Source organism: Dicentrarchus labrax, unplaced genomic scaffold, assembly GCF_905237075.1.
Source record: "Dicentrarchus labrax unplaced genomic scaffold, dlabrax2021, whole genome shotgun sequence".
NCBI lineage: Eukaryota > Metazoa > Chordata > Actinopteri > Moronidae > Dicentrarchus > Dicentrarchus labrax.
In genome coordinates this window covers 29,190,043-29,202,233 of record NW_026136715.1, presented here as the reverse complement: position 1 = coordinate 29,202,233, position 12,191 = coordinate 29,190,043, and the positions used below count along the sequence as shown (strand labels likewise).

The 12,191-nt window shown below is 38.4% G+C and overlaps 1 protein-coding gene across 5 annotated transcripts in view; it reads right to left on the bottom strand.

Moving 5' to 3' along the window:
* Window positions 1-9,109, bottom strand: part of ephb2a (eph receptor B2a) — a 61,446-nt gene extending 52,337 nt beyond the window's left edge. For 2 of the 5 annotated variants that reach the window (XM_051426008.1, XM_051426011.1), the window contains exon 1: window positions 8,696-9,108. In XM_051426008.1, coding sequence (XP_051281968.1) covers window positions 8,696-8,795 — 100 coding nt within the window. In that variant the 5' untranslated portion in view covers window positions 8,796-9,108. Of the gene's footprint in view, window positions 1-807; window positions 1,054-8,695 lie in introns of those variants that run through there. The other 3 variants (XM_051426010.1, XM_051426009.1, XM_051426014.1) reach the window with 3 other exon arrangements.
* Window positions 9,110-12,191: the final 3,082 nt, after the last annotated feature.

The window sequence follows — 12,191 nt, the reverse complement described above, 5'->3', positions numbered from 1 at the left end:
AAGTGTTTCCTCTAAGTTATGAGGACAAATGTTACAAAGTCCAAAAATTTGTTTTACATTGATTTCACATGAGACCTTCATGAGGCCCTGGTCAAGAGCTTTGCAACAGAATTCTGGACCACTTGTAAATGATCCAGGGAGGTTTTACTGATGCAGGAGTTACAGTAGTCAAGTCGAGATTATAAAAAAGTGGAAATTAACATTTCCATCTCCCATTGAGACACAATGGGCCTGGGTTTTGCAAGCAGGAACAAAACAGAACAAATCAAACACTAAAAACATTGATCCAGAGTCAGAGCCTGTTCAATAGCCACAGCAAAATCTAACCAATAATGTACCCGTGGTTTACATTGCCCATGTGGTGGAATGTCTTGATTTTTATTTTGCCGCCTATGTTTACAGATTAGAGCAGCCACACTGCCCACATGAGTCATGCGTCTCAGCTGCACTAAAAATTATATTATAAACAAATTATGTTTAGAACATTTAGGAAGTTATTTAAACTGACAATTTAGCAATGTTTGAGGCTTTACTGAACACATACAATTGAATATCATCTGCGTAGCAGTAATAGTAGATACCTTTAAAATACTTTAGTATCTGTCCAAGCTTGTGTACAAGCCATCTGTTACCAGATTACTGAATGTCATTGAAACTTATTTCAAACTAAGAAAGTAGGCGTGTAATTGGTGGATTTAAACAAGAATTTGACTTTCTGATGGCCTTAGAGGTCCAGTGTGTAACACTGAGGACGATCTATTGTCAGGTATGTAATCACCTGAAAAAAAAAAATCTTGTTTTTGTTACCTTCGAATATGCTGGGGTTTTTTTACGGAGGGAGCGGGTCACCTTCAATGGAGTCCGACGTTGTTTAACCGCCATATTTCTACCTCAGCCAAGAATGGACAAACCAAACACTGGCTATAGATGTTTTTCTTGAGTTTTGTTGTCACTGTAGTTGCTCCTACACACTTCACAGCCCGTTCTCATTTTCAGGTCATCCAATACAGACACCAGCAGTGTTCAGCTGGTTGCTATCTGAAACTCCACTGCTAGATGCTCCCAACACTGAATATTGATTGGCTTAGATAACTGACTGACTCCATTGAGAAATGTCAGCAAAGGGCACTGATGTCAGGCTGGTATCTTTCCATGAACAAACAAAAAGTGTTTCCTCTAAGGAATGAGGACAAATGTTACATTAGGTAAGTCCAGATAATAGTTTTACATTAGTGTCACATGAGACCTTCACGAGAAGGTCAGGAGCTTTACAGAATAATTTAGCAATGTTCTGAGGCTTAAATTAACACAAATAATTGAATATTATCTGCGTAGCAGTGATAGAGGTACATTTAAAGTGCCTTAGTATTTCTCCAAGGGGAAGCAAGCATGGCAAACAGAAAAGGACCAAGCACTTAACCATGGGCCACACCAGTATACAGTTGCAAAACTCTTATCAGAGAGGTTTGCCACAAAGTCAGCAGCTCTGGCATCTGTTACCACATTATTGAATGTCATTAAAACCTATTTTAGATTAAGATAATAGGTGTGTAATGGGGTGGATTTATACAAGAGTTCAACTTTCCGATGGTCTTAAAGTAAAATTAAGGATGATCTATTGTCAGGAATGGAATATAATATTCATAGGTATGTTGTCATTATATAATCACCTGATTATATCGGAGATTTGGTGATATTAATAAAACTAGACTTAAAAATAACAGATAAAATGACTGGCAATGATAAGTCTTAAGGATGAATATCTTAAGGATAGAGGAAAGTCACTAAATTCAGTAAAACATTTGCTGCTTGGGCCAGATGGATGGGAGATTAAAATACAGTAAAAGGATTAAAAATGTTGTATGTTCTTTAACATTTCAACTTTCATTGTTCCAATTATTATTATTTTATTTTTTTCTTCTTATTTTTTCAATTGTAATTGTTTATTTCTGTATAAACCTGTTTCTGATTTGGCAACAGTAAATGGTAAATTTCTCTACTGTCCCAGAATTATTCCAAGCACTGTATTTTTGTGTCTGATGTGCTATTTTTATTGTCACCAGGACAACGGGACACCCTTCATTTTGAGCACTGATTACAAGTCTGACTGAAGTTCACAAGTCACAGGGCAGATATATAGATTACTTCGCAAAAATGAATTATAATTTCAGTTGGACTTTTGTAAAGGCACATCATGTTTTGCATAACTGACCAGAATCTGTGGATTGGAACAACCTAAAATACAAAAAAATATAAGAAACTAAGATCAGAAAAAAATTAACTGTCATGCAATAACTTTAAAAAAAAAGGTGTTTTCATATGAGGCCCATTTCTGTTGAACAGAAATTCATCAGACATAGGCATGAATTATTCAGCCTCTAATATCCCTCCTGGAGGCTGACAAGTGTTTCCTTTCAGCACCATGTACTGTATCTAATCCCAAGTCTTCCTGTTGTGAAGGAAACAATTATCACGCAACCACAGCACTGTTTCCGTGCAAGCGTCTCGAAGAGAGACAATGGAGTGTGAATGGCAGCAACAACACAGACTGGTACAAGACATTGCAATTATGTGCAATGCAACTCCAGCTGAGAGGCAGCGATGAGGCATGATACTCTGCTAGATGAACACTTGGGTAACATCTGTGCTCCACTGCTGCTAATGTGCCCTGCCAGGTAAAAATAGGCCGTGTGTGAATGAAGGGAGAGTGGAGCTGAGAACGGAGACTATAAAGGCCAGTGCTGACTGGATGGCCTGTGATGTGGATGAAACTGCCAGGTTAGAGAGGGCTTACATAAAGCAGTGAGGGGACGATGGCAACAGAGCCAAGGGGGGTCGACCTTCACTGTTTCTGTAGGTTGGCTGTTTACATCAGCAGCTTGATCTTTATTCTGCTCTTCAGTCTACTGAAATAATGACCAATGTGCCTGAAATATGCTAGTATTAACCAGTAATGAGTACCGACATCGAGAATTTTGTCTGTGAGTACCATGAAGGGGTATACAAAAAAATGAAATAATTGTCTTAAAATAAGTCTTTTGGTGCTCTGATGCATGCCCCAAACCCCCCCTACCAAGTTCAGTTTTTGTATTTCTAAATCAATAAATCAGTAAATGCGTACTTGCATCTCGGTGTAAACATGTAGCTGGCCTAACGCTATGGTTATATTGTGTTTAGGGTTATTTTTTGGTCCTATTCATGCACTGATAATAACGGCCGATACTTTTCCATTTGTGTGTATTCAAAGGATACAGCTAGTTTATTACAACTTGGATCTTGTTTCATCCATCACTAACAGTAGTGACATCACTAAAAAGAAGTCTGACGGGAGAACAGAGACAAGCAGTCAGATGATCACACACAGATTGGAAACAAACCTCCATATTATCCAAAGAGCTTATAGAGCCACCTCCTGCCCCGATTTACTTTTTGATTGTACTAACTGTAGTTGTGTGATCACAGTTTTCCTGCACAGTGTGGGATTATTAGTCACATTACAGGTGCATTCACTTTCAGTATGACCTCACCCTGACAGTGCTTTGGATCACGGTTCTCACACTTTGGTACTGTCTCTAGTGGTGAAAGGAGGAATCTGAAATATTTTTTAAAAAGGATATTTATTTATTTAATATTTAAAATGAAAATGATTGTAATACTTGTAATGTTATATAAAATAGGTTTCGCATTTCTTATATTTTTGTTTCAGTATTGTTCATGCATGGAGTGCGCACATACATCGATGACTAGTTAGGAGCTAAATTGTGATGGTAAGATTATAAGCGGAGGTAAAATTATGGTTCAAAAACACTTCCTGGTTCCAAACAGGAAACTCTTTACTCTTCTCTCAACTGACTTTGATTTTCCTGACTGACAGTTTGACTGTTAGATGGTTAGCTGATCTGATTGGTTGACGTTCACCATTGATAGACAGTGATGGACACTGCCCATGTGCTTTTCCAAACAGTTTTCAATGACGACTTCCCAGATGGTTCCATGTAACAAACCATCTCGTGCAGTCAGGTTAGGAACCTGAGCTTGGATTCTCGGCCCGAACCCGGCCCGAACCTGATTGGATTCGGCATGGCCCGACGGGTTCATGCCCAAAACTGCTGCTGCAGCAAGATGTGCAGCAAGATGTGCAATTTGTTAATGTGTGCAACTGCAATTACTTAGTTACTTTAGCTTGTAATAAACTTTATATTATTTATTAATTTTAAACGGATATGTGTGTCGGGCTTGGGCCCAAAACTGTTTCTGTGGTTCAGGCTCGGTTCGGGCTTTCACAGAATTGTTCTGGGGTAAGGTCGGATCTGGTCAATCAAACGTCTAGTTGAAATAAGGGCTCTGTGCAGGCCAGCAATGTTCTTCCACACCAAACTGGGAAAATAACTTCTTTATGGAGCTGGCTTTGTACACGGGGGCACTGTCATGTTGGAGCAGGAAACACGGTGACCACAAAGTTTGAAGAAAACTATTCGGACATAGAATTATGCGCTGCAGGATTAACATTTTGCTTCACTGGAACTAGACCCAAGTACCATGTGTCCACATACAGTATGTTTGTCCAAATACTGGAGAGTGCTTTCAGAGAACAGGCCAGAGAATGGAGATCAATTTGAGGCTTACTGGAAGTTATAAGAACTTTCAGGCATATAATCACATTTAACTGCTTCAAGGCTATTAGCATTGCTATTAAATGACACTCATTGGCCGTGAAAGATTGAGAAACTTTCCAGCCCTCCAGCGATTCATCATCAGCATAGCAGCCTGTCCTCTGACGATGGCAAATAAACAATTAGGCTTCCAGCCTAAGAAAGAAGCTGTGAACAGCCTCAAATTATCACTGTCCAGAGTCCTTATTAAAGTCCTTAAACCTTTTATTTTTTTATGCAGATTTGTGTTTTAATTATGCTTAATTTTCTGTAAAATATAGTATCATGCAATTTGAAAATAAGGTAGTGTTTTATTTCTTATTTAATAATACAGTACCTCACTAAATTCAGCTCTGACTCATATGCATGTTCACTCATGCAGAGCAGGGTATGTATGTTAGGTATGACAGACATGTTGAACATCTAAAAATGGCCAGATGTTTTTTTTACCCCGCCCCCCCCACTTCAGTATGAAACTAGGTTGCTTGCTAGCTGTTTACATTCCTATGTTTTCTGAATTTGTTCAATTCAGTTCCCTATAGCATTACAACCAGCAATTTAGCATTGCTCTTCCATACAGTAAGGTTAGGGCAGATTAACAGCAGCAGAGGCTGATATATCCTTAAATCCCTACTGTGGATTTGAGTATCAAAAACTATGTAAAACTGCTATGACTATGACTGAGTATTGGCATGTAGGTGATCTCAGGGCGGGACTCTTTTCACACGTGTGAAGTTTCATTGAGATTGGACCATGACCGCTGAAGTTATAACAACTTCCTCTTGAATGACGATAAGTAAAAATTCGACACCAAGCCACGGACACACCATTCAGCATTGGGTTTGCACGTGATTTTCAAAAATATCGGTGAAACGTGTCTTCGGGGCTGAGTTTAGGCGGCGTGCCTAAGCCATTTTGCGACGCCCATGTGCTTGACCCATATAATACATACATTTACGCTACCATTGAATCATGAATTTAAAAGGTTTCGAGCATGTTGCGGCCACTAAAAATGTGATCCTTTTGGAAGAGAAATAATTCCTTGCATTTCAATAGGGTTCTCACAACAGGCACTTCTTGGGCCCTAATTAATATCATTATGGACTGTTCATTTACCGTGCATACCTACTTTTAATTTGCTTTCTGTTAATGCAGTGTGTTTGAATTCTGTTTCAGGAACTTAAATAATATTAATGATTTATTATTGGTAATTTATGAATAATATAGGGCTGCATAATCAATCAAAATATTAGCAAAATGGTAATATGGTGTAATATGTTTTATTAAAGGTAAAATGAGCGACAAACAGCATTATAAAGAAGTACTGTAGTTCTGCAGAGATGTCCTGGCCTACAAATCCTATTCTACAGATGTAGGAAAACATGTTTGTTTGGAAGAGACCACAGCAAATGTCACATCATCATAATTTGAGTAGTTTTTTCACAATTAAATTTGTAATGCAAGCGTGATCATTCTCATTATCTTTCAAAATAATCACAATATGATGTCTCTACCATATCATGGAGCCCTAGAATGATATTATTGTAATATTCAATCCAATGTGTGACCCACAAGTAGAAGCTCTTAAGCAATGTGTGCCTGCTGGAAATCATTCATCACCATTATTGTTACATCTAACAGCAGTGTGTACAGAAAGCACACTTAAGCATGCCTTCTCTCCCAGCAGCAGCACTAAAGACTGCTTTAGGAACCAACATGGGCAAGTGCAGGGTCTGAAAGGGGCCCTGAAAGTCCCTGCCCAGGTTGTAGCTTCTGCATGTTAGAGAGGGCATGTGTCAAAATACAGCTTTAATTTCTTTATCAATATCACTTGATATTATGCTGACACTGTGCATATCCCTAAACAAATGTGTATTTCATTGGTTATTACAAACAAATTTGCAGCACACAAGGGGCAGGATATTCCAGTGTTGGAAAACTGGTTGGTTTCTGGTAAAATGAGTTGGGGGTATATGGATACATTGTCAAGAAATTTCCTGCCCACCCCAGTACCTGCCAGTATTTCCTCAAAGGTCACTGATTGGTGCTACCAAATGCATAACTGAAACCTAGCAAGATGGATTCTCATGTGATCTTGAGAGTTCAGCCACCTTGTACTGTTTTTCGATAAGGTATTGTATAGGGTCTTCACAAGTACTGCTTATTGTACATTTTTTGTAGACTATACTGTGATAATTTACTATAAAGCCAAGCCTTTTCAGTAGCTGATAATTTAAGAAGTCAGTTATGCTGACTCTTCACACGCTTCTAAGTGTAATAAATCATCATCACACACACTGTAAAAAAAGAAGAAAATAATAATAATATTCCAGCAGAATAATTGAAATACAGATTTTAGCTTTAATTGTACATTTAATTTTTTTTTATTGTTTACGTGAATTTTTTATAAATACAGGCGAACACTGCTATAATACACATAATCAGGATTAAAGGGATAATTTTAATCTGATTTTGAAAGTTATAGAACTGTAGTAAAAGTCATTATCTGTGAAATTACAGTGATTATTGCTGTTTTCAGTAATAATAACTGTATAAACTGTATTTTGACAGTTTACCATGCTTATATACTGATAAAAAACATTTATTCAACATTTTTGTTGTGAAAACTTCCATAATTATTTAGATATCTGTCAATTCACAAACAAATCCATGCAAAACTACAGAGCTAATAATTTTTTATTATTAATTGTCACTCATTTTACAACATTTTAGAAATGTATCAACATTATTAACCTTGAATTTAACAGTTTAATCTAATAAATAGATAGATACTTTATTGTCCTTCACAGGAAATTGTACGTAGCTTTCAGACATACATACAAGAAACGAACTCATTCATACACATTCACACACTAATACACGGCAATTCGGGTTCAGTATCTTGCTCAAGGACACTTCGACATGTGTGCAGGAGGAGCCGGGGATCGAACCAACAACCTTTCAATTAGGGGACGGCCCTTTCTGCCTCTGCACCACAGCATAAACAGTAAATATCTGCAAAAATCTGCTAAATGTTCTTAAGTAGTCATTCTATGTCCTCTTTAATTTTACACTAGACATGTACATTCACAGGCTATTTTTCTAATTTTATTGATATTTCAATGTATTTAAATTTACATGAAATTCAAACGTTCTTCTGTTTTCCCTTTAAGTAGCTTCATGGCTGTTAACACAATATTTGTATCATCTTGTTCCAGCTCTTCACTGAAGTTCCAGGATGTTTCCCCTGAGTGAAATGTTCAAAGTATTACATATCCTTAAACCTCTCCCCACATTCAGCCAGACATTTTAGGTTCTCTTCTGTAACTTCAGACTTTGTAACTTGAATCTCCACTACATTGAAGATTTGTGGGTTTGAACAAGGTTTGCAATGAAGGCTGTAATTTTGTAATATATTTCACATAATGCAGATACAAAAATAATAGTAATGAGTTAAAATAATAGATAATGCATGGGTAGATAGGTGATTACTATTCATGATATGTTACATATTCATATTCATATTCACATAGTCTCTACTCACTCTGATATCTCTACTTGGACCCTGGAGGTTCACAAGTCCAGAATCATACCAGAGTAAATCTACATGTACTGACTTTGTGCTGTTCCATATAATCTGGATTTACATACAGTATTGTTTGCATATACTATATAAAAACACATGTTGCAGAGGAATGCAGTGTACAGACCGATTAGTCCATGATCATTTCATGATCACCCCAAAGTAGTAGTAATAATAATAATAATAATAATAATAATAATAATATCCCATCGCCTATATTGATGTGAAAAGTGAAAAGAGTGAAAGCCAGAGAAAGAGATTAATTCCAGCCTAGCCTCCCAACATGTTGGCAGTCAGTCCCTCACGGTACAGTGGGCTTTAACAGAGCTACATCGACAGACTACGGGACTGTTTCCACAGGAGAGCTCTCTCTTGTAAAAACGTGTTGGGCAGTTTTTGCATTAATGATGGAGCTGAATCCAACCGTCCACATTCACACAAGAGTTAAACATCGGCTTACCTTCGACAGCCCATACTGTTGGCAGTATCAATACAAAATAGAAGATATCCATAATCATCGTCATTCCAGGTATTTGGCTGTAAAGAGCCAATGCGTTCATCGCGCAGCCGTCCAGCAGCAGGCAATTGACTGTGGATTCATTCAGAGTTGCAGCGCATCTTCCTCAACATCAGCAGCAGCAGCATCAGAGGGATAAAGGCTGAGGAGCTACTGCTCAGGCCAGTTTGGGCGAAACCAAGAGGAAGGGGGCGGAAACACACCGGAAAAACGACACAACACCGGCATCCCGCTGCACACATTGACTGATCCTAATGTCAGGGTTGCTTTGCTCCTATGTGCAAAATGAATGAGTTATTATTAAAGTTAGCAGTAGGTCATTTAATTTAATTTACATTCATAAAAATACGTTTTGTCATATTTGCTGAAACTTTCACTATATCCTGACAGTAGAACATAAGACAAAAAAATCAGGTTCCTCTGGTTCCTCCGTTCCTCCTAGTGCTCCTAATGGAATTTGCAAGAATCTACCGGGCCTGGATGAAAACAACCAATCAGAGCCCAGATAGTTAATTGTTGAGCCTCATTCCCAGGATTGTACTTAGGTGCAATTTTGAGGCATTTGTACTTTACTGCATTTCCACCTTCTGCTACTTTATAGCCTACTCACTCCACTACAATGGGAAATATTGTACTTTTACTTCAGTAAAGGATTTAAAAATTAAAGGATCTTCCACCACTGTTTATTTCTCCCATGTTTTATTTATTTACTTTAGAACAGTTTTCACTTTCATCCATTCTTCTGGAACAGACCACAATTATATATAAATATATATATACACACACACACACACACACACACGCATAATTGTGCATTCATATTTGCTAAAAATATTGTCTTTTATGTTCCATACCCTAGAAAGGCAATATTTACATCTTCCAATGTTAAATGTTACGAGCTGTAATAAATGGCTGCAGTAGAAACATAGTATATAGCTGTCATGACCTCAGACACAATTCTGGTGGACTCAAATGCACGACTCAGGGACTGATGAAGATGCACAAAAGGGGTGTTCAAAAAGCGCTCTCAAGGAGGGAAAAAACAAAGAAACATTAAAGCTGCAATCAGGTATGAAGGGGCCCTCGCACTCCACGCAACTCCGGTTGTGCTGCAGCCGCGTCACTTGCTGACCACAACATGAACATTGCACATAAATCAGACCTAAATCACCACGCATTGCTTACTTCCTGTTGCCAGTAGGTGGCGCTATCACTATATCTGACTATTGTCATGTAAATGTGTTCAGGGCGGAACTCTTATCAAACATAACTTTGGTGTACATGGTCTAATCTCAATGAATTCTGATTCTGAAACATGAAGCTTCATTGAGATTGTACATGTACACTGAAGTTATGACAACTTCAGTTTTCATGGCAAATCGCCGAAATTGGACATCGTGCCTGTGGCGGAATGTCGCAAATAGCACAAATTTTAATCATGAATGTCTTTAGATTGCGCCGATTAAATTAAATTCCCTGGGAGGAGTGCCGGTTGTATGTGTCTTGGGGGCTTGATTATGGGGGCGTGGCAAAGCCATTTTGCAACGCCCATCTGTGGGACCAAGACAATACCTTAGCCTTCGCCACAACTGAATTATGTGCAAAGTTTCATGAGTTTTTGTTTTTTGTTTAGCCCCCCAAAAAAGTGCTGCGTCGCCATGGCAACATGGTTCCACACAAATTCTTAAGATTCATAAGATGTCATCAGCATCATCTTTAAGGACCGCTGACAGAATTTCAGCAGGATCTCATCAATCTGCTGAAAGATATACATAAAAGTATAAAAATGACATTTCCTTTCACCACTAGGTGGCGCTCTCACTATCACTGAATATTATCACATTGACGTGTTCAGGGAGGGACTCTTATTAAACTTCAAGTTTCGTTGGGATTGGATCCGATCAATTCCCTAGGAGGAGTTTGTCCAAATACAAACGAATACGAAATACGCTGGCCCTAAAAAGGCGCAGAAGGAGGATAAAAAGTGCAAAACAAGCTCACGACAAGATCAAAAACTTCACACAAACCTTAAGCAAAACATGAAAAAACTCTGGCTGGAACGCATGACAACACGTTTCACAAACTGACAATAGACAAAGGGAGACAAGAACTATTTATACTAGGTGTAAGTGAAAACAGGTGAAAACAATCAGGGGCGGGGCAGACAATTACAAAGGAGGGAAAATCACACAAAGGGAGGAAGTCAGGGTCTGAAATGTGAGGGAAAAGGTGAGTACAAAATAAAAACAGGAAGGACTAAACATGAAACACTAAACATGAACATGACTAAAATGAACACACTTGACGAGAAACAACAATAGCATAGTATCAAAATATATCTTTCATGAAAAGATTTTTATACCTACAGTATAAGTGGAGTGTAACTTTGTTTGCGTACTACTTAAAGCCAGACACAGGTAAAGGTAAAAACATGCTTTGTTGATACACTGGTCAATTTTGAAATTTGGGACTATTTTGCTTCTTTGTATATTTGCATCTGATTTCACCAAAAGTTAGCATTAGATAATGCATATTTTGCATATTTAAACAACAAAATAATTAGCGTATTCACCTATATACCTACACCTGTATATATTTTACCATTTTCTTGTTAATTCGTCATTTTAAAGGGTGAAAAAGACATTTTTCATTTCATCTGGATTTTAAGAGCTCAAAAAGGGCAGAATTCTGTGTCTTAGCTGCAGTGCTGCCATGTCCACAGAGATCCTACAGCTGATCCGTCTGAGCTCTTTCATAACATGAGACTGGAGTGAACGGGAGAGAGTGAGCGAGAGACAGAGAGAGAGAGAGAGTGAGAGAGAGACAGAGTGAGAGAGTGAGCAAGAGAGAGCTCAGTGAGGAAATAGAGCAGAAGAATATGGGCATGACAAAAAGGAATCTAGCCTGCCTCCAGATGAGTGAGGGCTGCAAAACAACAGATTAGAGGAGCCCAGGGCTTGTTCCCATGGAAACCTTTGCCCAGAGAAATGGCGATGAGAATGCAGCAGATTGTAGGTCAGACGCGCCATCAGCGATCCAATCAGACGTAATCCGTCTTGACTTGGGGGTCATAGATTGAGCAGTAAAGCTGGTGCCTCTCTGTGGCTGTGCTCACTGTCGGGGTTCCAGTCCCAGTTAGCAGAGCAGAGCGGTGTCTCTGCAATCACTGCTGGACTGCAGGACAGGCCAGGTGTAAACGCTGCACGAATATATAACAACAAGGCTATTAAAAAACCAACAAGTCCTCCAAATGAAACAACAAAATATTGTTTATCCATGCTTCCAGCATGATGACATTATTACCTAACACATTAAGCTACATTCAACCTCAGTGGTCTCCCCTCCCCTTTAAATATATCAATTATCACAACTGTAGAAATCACTAAATTAACAAGTACAATGAAATACAACAAAACATACTGTTTGGTTTAATGTTTTT